The sequence below is a fragment of the Sinocyclocheilus anshuiensis genome, unplaced genomic scaffold (assembly GCF_001515605.1).
Source record: "Sinocyclocheilus anshuiensis isolate Anshui unplaced genomic scaffold, SAMN03320099.WGS_v1.1 scaffold860, whole genome shotgun sequence".
NCBI lineage: Eukaryota > Metazoa > Chordata > Actinopteri > Cypriniformes > Cyprinidae > Sinocyclocheilus > Sinocyclocheilus anshuiensis.
Window position 1 is genome coordinate 146304 of NW_015548288.1, and position 19298 is coordinate 165601.

Here is a 19298-nt window from a genome sequence, read left to right on the forward strand (position 1 = left end):
GAAACTATCATTTGAAAAATGTATTTAACAGTTTATTCCTATAAACGTTCTTCTGGCTGGCTGTTGACAGTATTTCCTAATTTTATGGAGTGAGAGATATCCAAAAAGAGGTATCCAAAATCCCCTCTGTAAAAACCTGGGCCTCACACTAGCACTTTTGGTGCGCACCCGGGTTCGTTAGGATGATGTTGAACGCTGTTTTCTGAACTCAGGTGCGCACCCGCGAACCGTACCAGAGTCCGAGTTGGTTGGTCGATTTGGTCAGTCGCACTTTAAACACATTTTAGTTTTGCTATAGTAAATCTACAAATTCACACTCTGATTACATAGAGCAGCGGAAGCAACCATAAGGCTGCGCTTCTATTTTGCCACACTAAACTTGGCAATAAACACGTTGAAAATAATGCACAATAAACATGTCAAAACGATCTCAAAGGAGGCTTTTTTTTAAGCAAATCAAGGAGTGAATTACTCATCCACAGACATGTGGGCTTGATTCAAGTTAACGCACAATGGCAGGCGCACACTTTCTATTTAGTCTTACTGAAAATAGACGACAAACAGTTTATATTCTTAAATCTATTTTTAGGTTGTGTTCTGTGTAAATTAATTAACATTTGGATGTAAATGAATAGAACTTAAAAATAGAACACTGAGCCGCTAAAACGGCAGCGTCCTGTCCATCACCTTTATCTGATTGTCCGGGTCCGGAGTTTTTGCGTTATCTCCAGATCTCTCTGCAGTTCAGGTACGTTGTTAAAAACGCTAGTGTGAACGCAGTTTAGGGATGTCGTTACCTCGGCAAAATTATCTTGTCATTTTATCACGTTCCCACGAATTAATATCTCGTGGCCACGACAAAACTAAGTGAACCGGACGTCCCCTCCCGGGTCACCGTATTGTCTCTTTATGCACATACATTTTTGTGGTATTTAGATTACCACTGTCATCTTTTTTTTTCTTTCTTTTTTTTTTTTTTTTTTGGTTAATGAATTTATGTGAATATATTATGAATTAAAATGTCTGAATGTCTTTTATTTGCTTTGTCTCTGCAGCATATCTAGTGGGATGCGTGATCCTCAAATGGGAGGTCCTGCTCGGCCCTATAAGTATATAGTTAATGTTAAATTATTGAATAGCCTTGATAAGATTAGTTATATTTTGAATCAACGTGGTTAGCTGTCTCTAAAATATATTTAGATATAACTACAGCTAATCATAATGTTATCTGTATATATATATATATATATATATATATATATATATATATAACAGGCCTACTATAATTATGGTGAAATTTATCCTGAATGTGTTTGAACCACCAATCTCTTTGTATTAGAGATCAGTGCAGTTGTTGGATTATAATTTTGTTTATAAAATTTATTTGCTATATCCTAATGTATTTTTTAAATATTTAACTCTCTGCATCACTCTTCAGTCCATCCAGTGGTGTGCATCCATCTGTTGACAGCATGACTGATGGACGACCCCGTGAGCCAAACAGGTATGTGGGCAGTACATATGATATTGGTAGATACATTAAACAATGCATTTCAATGTGTTTTTAAGTGTTAACTAAATTCTTCATTGCTCTCCATTGACAAAATGCTAACTATCAGATAATCTGGTACATTTAGCATATGATTAATTAGCATGTATAACTGCTCGTGTGGCTGAAGAGTCTGTTATTGAACTGAATTGTATCAAAACTGAACTGACTCGGGCTGAATTACAATATTGCTGCCATCTGTAGAACTGCTTAATTTGTTTCATAAATGATGAAATGTGTTATTGTTGACACTATCGTAATTTTAGAGAATTTGACTTGTCTACATGAGTTTCCATAATTGATTCTGCTGTTTTCCTGTTTAATACTGTGGAGCTGCTTTGAAGCAATCTGTATTATATAGAGCGCTTTAGAAATAAATATGATTTGACTGAATAATTAAAATGTTTGTTGGATCTGATGAATCTGTCTCTTAAAATGTCACTTTGATTGTCTCCACAGCGTGTACACTGGCATGCGTGACCCTATGGGAGGTCCTGTGCAGCCTTACAGGTAGTTCATAATTCTACATAAAATGATCAAGAGCTCATATGATTTCACCACAGATTCTCTGGCTAAATATATTTTCTGAATGTATATTTATATCAAGATCAAAAATCTGAAAATCTTAGTCTCCATGTTTTGTATTACATGTCCATGTCATGTTTAATTCAGTGGTTTTTGTGTTGTGCATTTGTGTGATTGTAGCAATGGCGCAGTTCGGGGTCAGATTGTTAGCAACCCTTATGCTAGAGATTCACCCAGTAGAAACCCCTATGAAGACCACAGCCCTTCTGCAGACCACCACAGTGATTACACACCACATGCCCCTTCACATACATATGATGAACTGGTATGGTTCAAAAATATATTAAACATTTCAGTTTCAGATTAGTAAATCTTTACGAGTTTATTTGTTTTCCTCCATGGAGTCAGAGAACACTGGGGATATTATGGTACAACATATAGCAAATGCAATTCAGTGGCAGTGTTCTGATAAGACTCAGGGTATGAGCTTACTGTGGATAACAAAGGTCTTCTCTTCAAATAAATCTTCCCTTTGCTCTTTATCCCTTCAACAGAAACCTAACCAGCCCTATTCTCCTGCTCCACTCTATGGTTCCTCTGAGCATGGAAACCTCCGCAATGGATTTCCACGACCCCAATTAAATCTACGATACTAGAACTTTTTTTATTTTTACATGCTCATTATTAGAATGGATCCATTTTGTAATTATTTGATGGGTTAAAATATATTTTGTTGCTCCAGTACTTTAGTTATTGCCTGATGATATAAAAAAATATTTCTTAGTGTTGCTAATTTGTGCTCACTCTTTTAGTATAATACTAGTATTTATGTTTATATGTCCTGTAATAAGTTGAAAAAATACATGAAAAAGATCAGATTTTTAGTTGTCGTTTTGGATCATCAGGTTTTACACTTGTGAAGTCAATTGCTGTCATTAAAAACAAGAGGACGCAGCAAATAGTCATAAATTCATGTTCATTTTTTAATGTCTCTCCAAACGTTATGCTGATAATACATTTGAAATGTTTTGTATTAAATCACAAAACAAGCATTTTTACTAGAGCCCATTGCATGTAACATTCAGATCTAAAGGAATAGGCTGTTGATAGGTGATTTCGCTTTATGTTTACTGTAGAACTGGAAGTTGACCTTACAAAAAGAAAAGCAAAGTTGCCGGACAATAAATACATTTCAGAATAAAAAGTCAGTCTAGACAGTTTGTTTCAATGTCCCACACACTTTCTTCAGCAATTCTAAACCACAGTGTCAGATCCACGCAAGTGCTAATATTGGTTCTAAATGCTCTTGCTGAACCGTCTTCACTGAAATATCTCATCTGAAACAGACAACGAGGCCTAGAAATATTGGCTAATACTTATCGAACATGCAGTCTTAATAGGCTTCGAATCAAACAGCACATGAGGTGTAATTAAGTGGGTGATAATGTCCTTCTGAGCCAACTGATTTTGACTCTAAACGCTGACAGTACAGGGAACACCTCAGTAGAAATGCTGCACTCAAAACAACATCCATGAAAAGACAAACTTTTATTCATGTAAGAAAGGGTGACGTGAAATGATGCAAAAAGGCCCAGACATCCATCTCCATAAATGCTCAGGGGTTTAAGGTCTTATTTAAGCTCACCAAGATTTAAGATTTATATAGAGACATATAAAAGAATGTCAAATACGCAAACTCGGTTTAGAAAAAAAAGTTACCAAATTAACTAACCACTACAGCGCCACTCACTGTTGTGTTCATGTCACATATTGGCAGCATTGGGAGGTTTATTTGTGGGAACTGAAGGGATGCGCATACATGTGTGTGCTTGAGTGAAATCAGATCAGCCCATGTTTTTGCGGTTGCCATATCCTCTCCGGTGTGTGTCCTTCCAGTCGTCCCAGTCACGTGCCTTCTGCAGTGCCTCTTCATCATTATTCTCTTCCTTCCTCTCTCTTTCCGCTCTCTCATCTTCCTCTGTATCATGATTTGCTGTGGAGGAAACATTCTACATATAAACATTCTACATATAATTTATGTTCTGCAAAAGCACTCAACATGTATGTAAGTACCTGCACTGCGTGGTATGCCCTGGTCAGGTAAACATCCTTGCCGCCGGTGCTGCTCATACCAATCATCCACTGTCATGGTAGGAAGACTGGGATACCCTGCACCAAACACTCTGCAATACATTCAGAAAATAAAAGATCACACATAAACAAATACTGCAGCACTGAACATCACAGACACGCTTCAAATGCACACATACTTGGCCTGCACAGCATCCTTAGTCAGGATAAAAGGCTTCATAGGCGGTCTTCTAGGTGGAGATGGCTGGGGTGCGCTCTACAGAAACAAACAATTATTAACGGCTAATCTTTAGAAATATATATATATTTGCAGCAAATCAGAGGTAGATGTAGGTAGAGTGGTAGGTATGCAACCACATCATTCACACAAAAAACACATGGATGTAATTCATGTGGCAATCAAATACCTGCTTGAAAAGCTCCATCCGTTTCAGAATCTCTATCTCCTGGTTGATGGAGTCGATCTCCTCAAGTGCTAGGGTGACCCACCTGCGTACATGGAGCAGGTAAAAATCTCTCACCACCTCTTCATCGGCTGAACCAGATTCAACCTGTCCCCTGATCTCACTCAGCTTAGCTTCCGTCTCCTTGCGCTGCTTAAACCTGGAAACAACTTACAGTGTAAATATGCAACACATGAACGTTACACAAACATTATCACAACTGATGGAAAAGACACAAACATTTTACAAATATTACATATACAGTACACTATCATTCAAACGTTTAGTGTTAGTAAGATTTTAAAATAATAATGTTTTTATTCAGCAAGGACAGATTAAACTGATCAAAAATTATATTCATAATGTTACCAAAAAATGTCAATTTCAAATAAATGCTGTTCTTTTGAACTTTCTATTCATCACAGAATCCTGAAAAGAGTGTCATGGTTTTCACAAAAATATAAGCAGCACAACTGTTTTTAACATAATTAATAAACAGAAATGTTTCTTGAGCACCAAATCAGCATATATTCAAATAAAATATATTGTATATAAAAATATATTAAAATAGAAAACTGTTATTTGAAATTGTAATATATTTCCCAACATATCACTGTTTTTACTGTATTTTACCCAGTGTAAATATAAAATAATTAAAAAATGTATTTCATAAAGAAGTCATTGGTGTTCCCTTGGACACTGGATGATGGATACATACATGCATGTTAAAAAATATTCAATAGCCCCTTTCATACAGTAATACCAGTAAATTGCCTGAACGACTTTACCGGTAAATACAAAAATGTGCTGTTCACACAGGAAAGAACATTCCGTCTTTTTACCGGTAAAGCACCATTCACACATCGAGTTCAAAATACCGGTAAATTCTGTGACATCATTAACTGGAAATGACCTCTAAATGGCTGTGCCTCCCGGTGTTGTGTTTGTAAACATGGAGGGGTATACATAGTGTTTTTGTTGATGTTTTCATTTTTGTGTCAAACGTTCACATTCATGCAGCTGCTTTTGGCTCAGAGACATTGTATTAGACGACTTAAGACATTTCTTTGACTTCCGTAAACAGCGTGTAGTTATTGCGTCATCTGCGTCAGAATGTTATGATTGGCCCAGAGTAGACGTCTTACGTCAGCACGTTCTGAACTTGTACATGCTCATACCGGTTATCTTGTGCTGCGTTCACACAAAGCACATTACCGGTAATTTACTGGTAATGTTACAACTTCTAATACCGGTAAATTGGCTGAACAAATTTACCAGGATTTTTGAAAAGGTCCTGTTCACACATGATCTCTTAACGGTAATTTACCAGTAAAGACTGTATTTGTGAATGGAGAAATTGCCAACCCACCTCTCTATTTTGGCTTGTCTTTGTGTTGCCATGGCGATGAGGTCTGGCTGTGACATTGGCATGGGGACTGATGGATTCGTCTGCTCCTCAGTAGGAGTATCTGCGGTGTTCTCACTGGTTTTGGGCAGCTGAAAACTACATACGTCATAGTTCTTGCATCTCTGGAGGAAGTCCATGAAGTAGACACGGGCCGCCTGCACATGCTCCAGCCGCTTGGTGGGGTTCACCTGTTTCATGGTGAGCGCTCCCAGAAGAGCCGGCAACAACAGGTACTTCAGGTCAGCTGTGGAGATTTCCTCCAATGCCTCATTACGACTACAGAAAAAAATAAGGAAATTAAAAAGAACTCCAGTAAGTTTTATTTAGCTGTTGTTTTGTAATGGTCTTGTGACCCACTGGATTTTTTTTTTATTTAATTTTTTTTGCAAAATTTGCTTCTCATGTTCAAATACATACTTGAACAGTTTGTATAATATTTATGTTAGTTTAATTGTCAGTTTATTAATTTAATAGCACAAGGGAAAATACATTATAGTTGCTGAAAGAAAACTGAAGTAGTCCTGTAATCTTCATTAGTGGGTAACCAAATCAGTGAAGATATGACATCATGACGTCTTTAGTCAGTTCAGTGTAAAGCAGTGTAGGCCTAACGTTACACAGCGGAGTCATACTCTAAATAACTGTAAGAACTTGGTAACAATACACTTTTGTAGATAAAAAGGCCTTTACTGTACATTACTGTAGTGTAAAAGTGTAATATACACATCTTAAACAGTTACTGTTTTAATTGGCAACAGATGACTAGACAAAATATCAAGTTCTCATCATTATCAGCGCGTCGCTCGCGCGCAGTCCTTTGACAGCTATGTTGATTATAACAGGAGCAGTTTAATATGTCGCCTCGTGTGCAGTTGTTGTGTTGTGTTTAGTCTGAGTCTCTCTGTGTGTGTGTGTTCCTCAAACCTGAACAGGTCGAGCTGATTGACCATCATCGTCGCCTCCTCCAGCTGCATGATACCGCGCTTCACTTTCACCTGCACTGCATTTGAGCTGCTCGGCTCGTTTGTGGTGTCCACCTCTTCATACAGCTTCCAGCTCCGGTCCAGTAAATCCGACAGTTTCGGAGCCTCTGAACCGCTGGGGTTTTGTGTAGTGTTGGTGTCTTCAGCGGCCGCCATTTCTCAAAGTTGATTTAAGATCCAGCTCGGCTTCCGTTTGTTCCGGTTCTTAGATTCCGGTCGGTTCTCTGTGTTGCAGTTCTGACGTCTCACTGTAGATGTCAATAGAGATCATTGCACCAGTGCCCTTTACTACATTTCTGTAGCTTTAATGTCGCACTAAAGGTTTATTCAATCTTTTAAGACAACAAACAGGCATTATCATCATCATTGAAACAGAAGTAGGTAAGCAAACAAAGAAACAAATAAATACTTTAAATAATACATACCGACATATATAAAATTAAAATAGAATATAAATTAAAATATAATTAAACGTAATCAATATATTATGAAAGTAATTTAGAGCGTTTTAAAGCATTCATTTTTTTTTAGCTGCTTTAAGGATTAAAATAAAACAAATGTAAATAATTTTTAAATGCCACAAAACTTAGAGTAACAAATATATATTTGTGTAAATAAACCTAAAATTAAAATATTTTTACACAAAAAATCAATCACTTCGTTTTGCATAAAAACACAACTTAACAATGTGATATCTTTGTAGCTAATTCCTACTCAAAGATTGTGTCCCAAACATTAACAAAATCACAATTGCAGAAGAGATGTTCCCAAGTTCTTTTTGACTAAATGTACAAACATTACTATCTTAATTAAAAATTACTCCTAAAAATTCACTACAAATGAATTATCACTATAATTGTTTTGAAGTAAACTTCCTTCATTTTAAGTAACGAAGGAAATTAGTAATATGTAATACTTTTAAAAACCTTTTAAAATAAAACATCTATTTTAACAGGAAAACGTTATTTTGTGATTTTGGGAAAGAAAAAGAAAAAAACCTTTGTCATTACTTTTACCATATAAGAAATTAAACTGTAAATGAACATTTAAAAAAAAAGTTAAACAATTTCCCTCATCTGAAGGTTAAATTGCCATTAAACACTTACAGTTTAACTGTTCTAAGCTGTTGCATCTCTAAGCGTGTACTTGAGTGTATCAGTGTGCATACTATCCTGCTCTTATTATAGCATTCACAAATGTAAAGCATGTATATATTTACAAATATTTTAAATACCAGGACAGCGTATGCTTAATGGCCAATGCTTTTTTCTTTCTTTCTTTTTTTTTTTTTTAAGAATTATGCTTAAAACAAGAAATAATAATTTGGGAATTGCCCTAATGTCTTAAACAAAAATAAAGTGATACTGTCTTTCAAAATTAGCCTTTTTTACAGTGCAAAACTACTTTCCCACCTTGAATTTCTGTCTCTTGCCCTACCCTGGACAGTATTGTCATGGTATGAGTTCCCACACCATGCGTACATATTTTTGCCTTTGTTATTATTTATAATTTACCAGAAGCCTAACTTTACACAGTGATAATATTCAGAGAAAACTTTCCTCTCAGTTTGCACATAAAACTGATTTTCATGCAAAACTCCTGCTCTTTTTCTGTCAACATGACCATTCTGAACCATATCTTTAAAAATCCAAAGTAGGAACAGCAAGAACCTTAAAAAAAAAAACAGATCTCCCACAGGTCTACTCAGTTTTCATTTTAAAAAGCTTTACACCCAGTATAAACAAAGATCTGTGACAGCATTAGCATTCAGAAACCACTTGTCTCAGTGGTCTCGGTCACTTAATGCGTTACTGTGTGCTGGATTATTTGTTTGCGTGAGTGTATGAAGGCAGCTTCATACACGTTTGGCTGATATTAATGATTTTGCCTGCAGTAAATGAGGCTGGGATTGTTTAACCGAATCATTCATACTGTGTAGGACAAATAAACTTCATGAAGTAACATAGTCCAGGGCTGCTTTAACACCAAAGACTGAGCCTTTGTTAGGACAAAGCGGAAACTCAACTCATTTTCCCATGGTGTTGTATCACTGAACCTCTGGCATGATCAGCTGTTGAGAAACCATGACACATTAGAGCTGTTACTGTGATAGATGAGAACTCTCTCTAGGCTAAAGCAAACGTGTTTATACAGTTCACTGATCCGGATCCAGTCTTTTCTTAATCTGATGTTTAACCACACATTCAAGTTTCTGTCTGCAGCTAAAGGCCGTTGAGCAGGTGTGAGATCATGTCTATTCTCTTATTAAAGATACAATTTTTTAATCAGTTTAATGGGCTCTGAGGTTATTTTGTTTTTCTGGCCACGAAAGGAAAATTCCCCTCATAGTAGCGGACTAACCCTAACCCAGTCATGACCTTAAACCCTGATCTCTACCCTTGGAACATGCAACATACATCAACTGTCACCCTATAGAATAACAGCCGGCATAGACAAACCACATTCAAATAAACACCAGGAGACCCCATGAGCTGAAGAGAACTGAAAAACAGCATACATACAGACATTTCCACCCAGTTTTCCTACACGTTGTGAAGATTAATCGATTTTTTGGTTCTATTTTTTTCATGCCAGGCTGTCGATTCTTCACATATTTGGAGTAACTTGCAGATCTATTCTCAGTATGTGTGTGTGTCCAGCTATGTTGTGAGATTTACACCCTTTTGTGCCCTTTGCTTTGTCATTTGCAATATGGGGGGCAGAACTGACAGGTGCCACACACACACTCAAATATACAGTCCCCAGAGCTCAAACGGAAACCTCTACAGGTCAGATAGCAAATGGACTAGATGTTCCTGCCTTGAGGAGAAGGGCTTAATAAAGGAGCTAAACCTTTGAATTAAAACCAAAAAGCTGAAAGGTTTTTGAAAGGGGAAGGTTTATGGTCTAGGTCAATATAAAAATAGCAAAACGCATTGACAATGTTATAAAAAGATTTTGTCTGTGTGTGTAGCTCAGGCTGATAGCAAAAACCAAATCCACCTACATTATGAAGACCTGCCCAAGGTCACCATAAGGAAATGATTTAGCATTATCATGTAATCTCATATCATGTCATCATCTCAGTATAAAAACTGTAATGAGAAGTCAATGTAAAGTTCCCACTGTGACAGAAAAACAAATGTGTGTGTGCGTGTGAAAAAGTGGTTTGGATGAGTCTGTCAGCAGAGATCGGTGGGATTGTCCTGCATCTGTTTTCACAAACAGTCACTCAGCAAACAGTCAATAACTAATAAACTCTTCCTCAGACTGTGTGTGTAAATACTCATTGTGTGGGAGTGTGGTGTTATGCTCTCAGTAAACAATACACGGGACCCGGTTAAATGAAGAGCCGCATTCCAGAGATTCACACCAGGTGCACAGTCAACAGAGAAGAAGGGAGAATAATCTTATGTTGGAAAAACAGATCAATATTTTTAGACAGAGAAAGAAACGCCATTACACTCCTTCATTCTTGAGATATCTCAAGCATCTCACACACCTTTTTCCTGTCTATTGCTTCCTGTGGCTGATAAAATCCTTGTGATTAAAGTCTCGGATTGACTTCAGATAAACTTTTGTAAAGGGAAAATAACTGCTGTGCTAATACTTTAGCAACATCACCCAACATTCTTCTCTGCCAATGTATTTTTTATATCAATAAGCATCTTTGATATCAAATTTAAAGACTGTAAGCTGTTGAGCAAAGCTAAACCCCCTCCAAGGCTCAGCTTGGTCCTGTAAAGAGCCCAGAAGTCTGTGTGTGCCTTTGTCTTGCTGTAACAATGCAGAGATAAAAATCAGGCAAATCGAAGGACAAAAGGAAATGCAGAATAGGTCAGCCCTTTGTCTCTTTCTCTCATTGCTTCTGTTGAATGCTTACTATCTGGGTTTTTAATCTCTCTATAGCACTGATATCCTGAAAATGTCTTTGATGTAGAAGAATGTTGATGAGAGAACAGAGAAAACATGCTCACGTTCACATGCAGAACTGCTATAAAATGCTGTTCAGATTCTGACCAACATACATCTTCTCAAAACTGCTTTAGACTGACTATAAGCAAGACTTATAGTTGGAGAAATGTCTCTGTGTTTATTGTACATACAGTGGAAGTCGATGGGCACAAATACTGTTTAGTTACCAACATTCTTCAAAGTATCTTTTTTTATGTTCTGCAAAAGGTTTGGAACGCCATGAGAGTGAGTAAATAATGACAAGTTTTCATTTTTGGGCCAACTATCCCTTTAACTATTACAAGATGAAAAATTACAAATTAGTCTCTTTCACATTAAATATTTTTAATAAAATAAATACAAATTTTCATTTTTACAGAAAATGTACAAGTTTTCCCAGGGTGAAAGGCACGGCCTTAATCTTTCTTTTCATGAATACAATGGTGTCAATACTGAGCACATATAACTTCTGAAGTCACCCAAACTAAACGGTTTGATTCAATCTCTTACTGCTGTGTAACCTATGAAATTTATCTGACCAAAACAGATCTGAATAGATCAGCAATGTGTAAAGTATTACCGCAGTAAAGTAACTCTTTACCAGTACAGTTCTACCCTCCCCCCATGTCTCCTTCTCTGTGCTGGAGTTGATGAGTTTTGCTGTGAGCAGCCACTACTTATCACTCTGCTTTTCTGCGGGGTGCCTTGAGGGCCTCACCACAGGGTTCTTTGTTTACAGCCGTTCATTAACTCTTTCACCATCCCGTATTCCTCAACTCCGGTTCTTCTTTCTTCACTTTCATGCCATCCTTACAGCACTCCGAGCGGATTATCCACTCACATATGGCTCTAGAAAGATCATACACATTCACCCAGCACTGCACCGTGCCTCCTCCTCTCTGTCGATGAAGACAGTCAATAAGGTGGTTTGTCACTTGCAGACGTATCTCTCAACAGTGCGATGGCAGGTTTTGCAGGACACGTAACAGCACCAGTGATATTTACACTGGCAGCGCTCCACCAGCACCTCCGTATAGGCATTATACCCTCGTCCACAACACATGAGTCCACAGCTCTCACTGCCGGTCGCAGTCTTGTTACACTGCCTGCAGAGACGATACAGAGCAAATTATTCATAATACTGGCGAATAACTCAAACAGCAGCAGCATAGGAGCGTGTTTGCATTGTGAGAATCAGTTTTTGTGTCTGTGTGCGTGATGTTTAACCAATTGTATTCATGTGCCTCTTTTCTTTACTTTGTGCTCTGTCCCATCTGTCAGATCCGTGATAGTCCCTCATTCATTACAGTGACTGAGAACTGATTGCTCTCTCAACTCATCAGTAATCAATCATCCTGACTGATGATGCGTATCTCACCTGTCTGTGGTTCCGAATGACCCCTGCTTGGCGTTCTGTGAGCAGTAATCGGGCGAGCTGACCAGATAAACAAGTTCAGTCTCTCCGACGGGCCTGACCTCCATCTCACGGGGGACTAGCTGTCGGCGGGTGCCAATCTGGCGTGGAATGACCTTGGTGGCCGACAGGTATTTGGACTTGAGGTCGGCTGAGATGCTCTTGATGTCTTGAAGGCCCTTCCAGCAGGTCTTCACAGAGCAGGAGCCAGAAACACCGTGACATTTGCACTTCATCTCTAGAGCATCCATGAGTGCCTACACAAAAACAACAAAACGAATGAAACAAAGTTTATTTGTACAGAACTTTTCACCATAGTTTCAAAGCTGCTTCAAAGAAAATGCATGTTTCCGTCCGTGTTACAATCAGAAAGTATTCCGTTATTAGATGAGTGTGTCAATGTAATTGATCAATTAAGCCAGTCTTTGATGGAAATTAAGCAAGCAGTTGAGCTTACCTGTCTTCCCACTGCATTGTTGTGAAGCTGCATGAGTCTAAATGCCTGTGGTCCTGACCGGCGGTTCCTCATGGGTGCATCTGAGAAAGCTGAGCCCATCTGCAGGCCGTAGCGAACATTATCTCCGCAGCCACCCCAGCGGAAGTCTGGGGCCGCCTGCTCTGAGGGCGCTGGTGCACAGGAACAGCTGGGGAGCTCTCCAGAAGCACATGCACGGGCGATGGCATGACTGACCACTGCAGCGGCCAGAGAGAACACAAACGCTGCCTCACGGGTCCCTGCACAGAGATGCCATCGTTAGATCACCTATGCAAACTGAACTTAGCATATGGTGTGGAGTTTTCACTTTTATATTACTCTTTAAAAAAGGAATAATTTAGTGTTTTTTACTATAGCTAATACTTATATTCTAAAAATAGAGTGGCTGTTAGTCAGTACAATGCTGCTATAAATACAGTTCAATCATTTCAATACAGAATTATTTTAATAAATATTTATTTACTGAGCAGCATGTGGCTAACTGGCAACATGTACAAGGACAGACTATTACAAGTTGCCCATATAGGCAGTGTTGCCAACTGCTTTCAATTGAAAGTAGCTAAAACTGGTAGCCAAATGTCACTAGATGACATCACAATGGCAAATTCACTGATCTATATAAAGATGAACGTATATCAGTGGGCAAGATGAGAACTTCGATAAGGTTTGTCCAAGAAGTTGCTATATTTGTCCCTAAACTTTTGAAAAAAAGTCTCAAAAGGGGCGGGGAAGTCGCTAAATCTAGCTACAAAGTAGCTAAATTGGCAACACTGCATATAGGTATTCACCTTTAGCCAGATCAGGGGTGAAGTGAGGGGCGCTCTCGATGGTCGAGCAGTTCCAGCGCATGTCGCTGAAGGAGCTCTGGCACGCGCTCTTGGTGAGTTTGGCCGCATGCACGATGCTGTGCATGAGCTCGAGGTTCCGTTTGCAGAGTTGATGCTGATCTGACACGAGTCCGTCCAGCAGTTTACAGTGATGTGTCTGATTCCACCCGACCGAGCTCCCGTTTACCGTTAGGCCGCTGCAAATACAAACACCCTAACTGAGCCAGTCTGCCGTAAATATCCAAAACATCATTTCATTTTTATTCAATAACGCTTAATTACAAACATGACTCGACATGTTTCCAACAAGGTAATCGACAAAAAAAATTGAATATAAAAGGAACTTTTCAATGAACCCGACATGAATGATTCATTCAGGAATCGAACTTGATCGGTTCTCGAATCAATGTGACATTCAAGACTACGAGCCTTTCTAAATCACCCAGAGCTGGAATAAATTAGCTGATTTTTTTTTATGAAATATCACTTCATTCATCCCATTTCCCTATATTGCTTAACGAATAAAATACTTACAGCCATGATATTCCTTTACATGATATCACGCTCAAAGACATGACGAAAAATAGAAGAAAATTCCCGTATGCTGTCATTTTGTTCATTTGTCGTTTGGAAATCCTAGTGAAGTCCGGTATGATGTTTTTCCCAGTGGCCAAGATGCACACCGAGCTACCTGAAGCCTACGCTGAAATGGGTCCGAGTCTCTCTCTTTCATAGTTCAGCTATGGGTCTCGACCCGCCCCTCCGCGCGTGGGCGGTCGCAAGATTCATTTTCAAGAAGCGCGCGGAGAGATATTAGGCTACCTACTACAGTCAATTGAGGGAAAACATACTGAAACATAACATACCCCATTGTCTGGTCACGCCAGTTAAGCAAACAGCAAAGATCACTAAAGTCTTGGTTATCAAGCAGATCAAAACGCAATTAGCCAGGTTTAGTGTGTCTTACTCTTGCCAGTCGAACGAGCAAACAATGTTTTTATATGACTTCTCATGAGAGACTTAATGGTTTGTTTGTTGTTATTTTCCTTTGCGCATGTAACGTTAGCCTGGTGAGCAAACAACGTTTTAACCGATTTGTCGAGGTTGAGTGTAAGAAAAGCCATTAGCAACAGACTCATCTGTAAAGCTCAGCTTTTCAGGGTGTGCGCCTTCCCAAAGGAAACAATTGGGCTTTAGTCTTTTGAAGATTTCTGTCTAAACGAGATCAACAACCCGTTCATTTACATCAAAATCAGTTTGATTCGGCTTTTCCCTGAAGATAAGCCGGATTTCTCGTTCCTCGAGCCTTACAAAAGCGCAAACATCTTAAAACAGCAGTAGCCACTGTAAAGTTAACCGGGCAAAAGCTGCCGAAGGCATTAAAAGTCAATGATCCATAATTATATTTTATTCTAAACAACATCCCAGAGTAACTTAAGTTACTACAGACCCTACAGTATTCAAAAGTTTCATATGGGCTCTTCGGTTTTAAGAAAAGCACAGTTGTACACTCTAGCACCGCTTGAAGTGAAATCTGCCTCAAATAGTGAATCATTCAATTTATTAAAAACTAAAATTTAAACATTTATGACATCTGTGGTATACATTCACACGATGTGGCTCGTTGGTCTAGGCCGGGGTATGATTCTCGCTTAGGGTGTGAGAGGTCCCGGGTTGAAATCCCGGACGAGCCCTAGTTTTCAGTTTTTCAAAACAATGTCTCAGTTGATTGTTTACTATTGAGTCAACACATATACAAACGCTAAATAGCGTCAGTGCATTAAAACTGTTCGATAAACACAAATCTGTTTTAATCGAAAGATCAACCGATGCTTATTCAGTCGAGCTGAATGTGCCTCAGTGGCGGAATGCAGCATGGCGCATGTGAATGGCGGAGCTGAGACAGTGCTAATCACTCTAGTCTGATCATCACATATGTGTGAATATTCACAGGCTTCAGAGCGGCCATACTCACCGAGACAATCAGAAATAACATCCTCACCTTTGCAGGCAGGCAGCTCGGCCACTCCACGGAAAGGCGAGAAAATCTTCTCTTTGATTCGACTCGTCCTTGAATACAATCCACTGAAATGTGTCGGTACAAACCAGAATAATGAATAGACTGCTTATTGATCTTGCAATGGGCCATCAGCGGATGAAACTGCAAACTGGAATTTTAATTTATGTGCATACGAGTGCATGAATTAGTCGGGATTAAGATCAAACAAACCAGTTCTCCTTTTTTTTTTAATGGAGCCAGAATAATACAAATACCTCCCGGGGCCGCTAATCCGATCAGCAGATCCTGCCATAATCAGAGGCCTAATCATCAGGTTTTATGAGCATTGTGTGCTGTAAATAAGCGACATCACTACAAAAATAAATAAACCAACGATGTTCTCTAAGGTTACAACAGGTCTTATAATAATTCCTAAATAAGTGAAACGAAACACGTGTGTATTTTTCTTCGCTGTAGTGCACTGCACTGTGCTTTTCAGAGAGAGACTGGGAGCTGGACATGGACTCCTGCAATTCAGTTTGACCTTTAGCTGACCTGTTGAGATCCAAAAATTTCAGTAGCCTACAATACATTTACATAATATGCCACAATCACACTTACAGCATAAAATTCACATTAGGACAAACAGGGCTGTCCCTAGTTGACGCGGGGCCTGGTACGAGGTAGGGTTCGCGATCGCGTTCCCGGCCCGTTCGCCGCTGGGCCCGGTGCGACCGCACCAGTTGCACCCCCCTAAGGACGGCCCTGACGACAAATGTGTTCTTGGACCAAAAATGTTAATTTGAGAAAGCCACATTAAAGATTATTTTTAATCATTCAATTAAACCAACACTGGGTGTGGAACTGTTATCAAGAGCAACTTCAAAAAGTGATGAGGAACCAACAACCATATGGTTTGAGGAAGGTATTCCCTTCCAATATGCCATTTAAGTAGTTGTACAGAAGCCTAAAACTTATTATTATTTAAAGGGTTAGTTCACCCAAAAATGAAAATTAGCTTGTGTTTTACTCACCCTCGAAGCATCCTAGGTGTATATGACTTTCTTCTTTCAGACGAATCCAGTCGGAGTTATATTAAAAATTGTCCTGGCTATTCCAAGAACCAGTCTCCTCTTGGTTTATATCGAAAGCCTCCGACATTTTTCTTTGCAAATCCTCGGTTTGTACTTCTAATTCTTGACCGGCGTTTTGTTCTCTCTCCGCATTTGTCACTAATCACGCAACGCCGACATGCTGTGTTTCCCACCGGAACTGCTTCAGTGTATGACAGTCAGCGGAAGTGAGAGAAAAGTGTTTATTACATTTGAAATATGAATATTTTTCTTACAAAAACACATGGATTCGCTACAGGGGGCCTTTATTCATCCCCCGGAGCCGTCTGCGGCACGTTTTATTAGGAATACGCGAGCTTTATTTGACGACTTGTGGACTGTTCAACTGCAACACCCGCTGACTGCAATGATAGCGCTTGGAATAGCCAGGACAATTTTGTATATAACGCCGACTGGATTCGTCTGAAAAAAGAAAGTCATATACACCTAGGATGCCTCGAGGGTAAGTAAAACGTAGTCTAATTTTCATTTTTGGGTGAACTAACCCTTTAAGTAATCTCAATCTGATGTCCTACATCTCTATAGAGTTTAGAATATTAGTATGAGACATGAGAGAAGAGAGCCTAGTTAGCAATAGCAAATCATATTCCTATTCTTGTTGAGAGTGGCTCTTTACTATGCACCAGTCCAGTCATAAAAAAACTGGACTTCAGCAAATCTTTTGTTCTGAACAATAACAGAATCATGAAAGAGCTACGGATGGTGAGGTGTGAGATGCAGGATGGAATCTCACCTAGAAACCATTGTGTATAGAGTTCACCTGTTTGAAGCAGTCAGGGGCTTGTGCTTTCTTGTTTTGTGCCCTTTGACTTAATTGTCCTGAGATTTTAGACAAAAGATTAGCACCAAGAGATCCTGTCTTTTGCATTTTTGTGTGGACAATGTAAGACAGAGGAATGTGGAAACAGGTGACGAAACCTTCATGTTTGTGAATGAAAATGTAAGGTGTTATTAGCCATTACGCCATCCTCCAGACCACTTAACACTGAATACACACAGGCAGAAAGGACGTTTCTGTTCTAGACAGTGTGGAACAGCAAAGAAACTGATGTATGTTTAGTGAAACTGATTTGGTTTCTCCACTGAGAGCTTGAATCAACATGAGTCACAGTTTTTAGATATGATTAAATTAGGCCACAGACATCGCTATATATGTCCGCAAGCATATACTGATGATCATATTTGAATTATATGACTGAATTTAAAGGTTTTGGAAAAAGTTTGGGAAAAAAAAGCACTAGGTGGCACTGCACACCAACTGGCCCAAAACTGCAGTTCTCACCAATAGTATCCAGCTGCAGCCCCGCAGACCCACACGTTTCAGGCCACACGATCCAGACCACCCGATCTAGGCCGGAAGTGGTGGGCGGGGTAATTAAATCATAACAACATGGCGGAGAACACGGTAGGACACCTGTAATGTTCTCTCATTATGTGGTGAACTATTAATTCATATATTAAGTTAAACGGTTTCTTGTAAATCTCGATTATTTGCATGTCTTTCACATTTTACTACTGCAGGTTAAAATTGTTGTAATCTTTTATTGTTTTCAGTATTTTTCTGTTGACAGTTCAATTACGTTTTAGATTGGGTGTTGTAAATGGGCTTTGTGATGAAGCCACTTTATGTTTTGAATTTGTTATTTATTAAACAGAGACCCATTATTTAAGTTACGTTTTTACTCACTGAAGACATGGAGACTTTTTTGATTAAGTGTAATGAAAACAGGGGACCAAAATGAGCTCTTCTTGTCATGAGTGATAATAATAATAATAATGATAATAATAATTTCAAAAGTTGATAATTATTTGCTGTTTATTATTTATATTCTACAATTATACATATTATACATTTAAATTATAATTTTAGTTCTATTTTTTGTTGAAATGCTTTTTATTTGAGAAGAACATAGCACTTTTTAATGTTTATTTTAAATTTTAAAATAAAAAAAGTATATTTGACATTAAATGTCCATTCTCTGTGTTCTTAAGCAGCAATGCACAGTTAGAATCACATCATCAAGTTCGCCGATGACACGACAGTGGTGGGTCTCATCAGTAAGAACGACGTGTCAGCAAACAGAGAGGAAGTGCAAATGTTAACAGACTAGTGTAAATTATAATTTTACTTTTTTTTTTTTTTGTTGAAATGCTTTTTGAGAAGAACATAGCACTTTTTAATGTTTATTTTAAAATTTAAAATAAAAAAAGTATATTTGACATTAAATGTCCATTCTCTGTGTTCTTAAGCAGCAATGCACAGTTAGAATCACATCATCAAGTTCGCCGATGACACGACAGTGGTGGGTCTCATCAGTAGGAATGACGTGTCAGCGTACAGAGAGGAAGTGCAAATGTTAACAGACTGGTGCAAAACCAACAGTCTGTCTCTGATTGTGGACAAAACAAAAGAGATGGCTGTGGATTTCAGGAAGACACAGTGCAATCACTCCCTGCTGAACATCAAAAGATCATT

At 38.6% G+C, this 19298-nt stretch overlaps 3 protein-coding genes across 4 annotated transcripts in view; 1 reads left to right on the forward strand and 2 right to left on the reverse strand.

The window, feature by feature from the left end:
- Positions 1 to 2933, forward strand: part of LOC107655914 (uncharacterized) — a 4426-nt gene extending 1493 nt beyond the window's left edge. Inside the window, exons 6-10 of one of the 2 annotated variants that reach the window (XM_016443536.1) lie at positions 1056 to 1109; positions 1439 to 1504; positions 2009 to 2059; positions 2255 to 2399; positions 2629 to 2933. In XM_016443536.1, the coding sequence (XP_016299022.1) occupies positions 1056 to 1109; positions 1439 to 1504; positions 2009 to 2059; positions 2255 to 2399; positions 2629 to 2730 (418 nt within the window). In that variant the 3' untranslated portion in view covers positions 2731 to 2933. The remainder of the gene's footprint in view (positions 1 to 1055; positions 1110 to 1438; positions 1505 to 2008; positions 2060 to 2254; positions 2400 to 2628) is intronic. The other variant, XM_016443537.1, reaches the window with a different exon arrangement.
- Positions 2934 to 2935: 2 nt separating this feature from the next.
- On the reverse strand, positions 2936 to 7241 carry LOC107655913 (immunoglobulin-binding protein 1-like). The gene is made up of 6 exons (XM_016443535.1): positions 6941 to 7241; positions 5978 to 6292; positions 4573 to 4768; positions 4345 to 4421; positions 4148 to 4257; positions 2936 to 4067 (listed from the first exon to the last, which is right to left on the reverse strand). The coding sequence occupies exons 1-6, from the start codon at positions 7153 to 7155 to the stop codon at positions 3919 to 3921; spliced, it is 1062 nt and encodes a 353-aa protein (XP_016299021.1). The 5' UTR covers positions 7156 to 7241; the 3' UTR covers positions 2936 to 3918.
- Positions 7242 to 11284: 4043 nt separating this feature from the next.
- LOC107655896 (protein Wnt-11) lies at positions 11285 to 14408 on the reverse strand. Its single transcript, XM_016443508.1, has 5 exons — positions 14225 to 14408; positions 13652 to 13887; positions 12825 to 13102; positions 12332 to 12624; positions 11285 to 12059 (listed from the first exon to the last, which is right to left on the reverse strand). Exons 1-5 carry the CDS (start codon positions 14308 to 14310, stop codon positions 11885 to 11887), a joined length of 1068 nt encoding a protein of 355 aa, XP_016298994.1. The 5' UTR covers positions 14311 to 14408; the 3' UTR covers positions 11285 to 11884.
- Positions 14409 to 19298: the final 4890 nt, after the last annotated feature.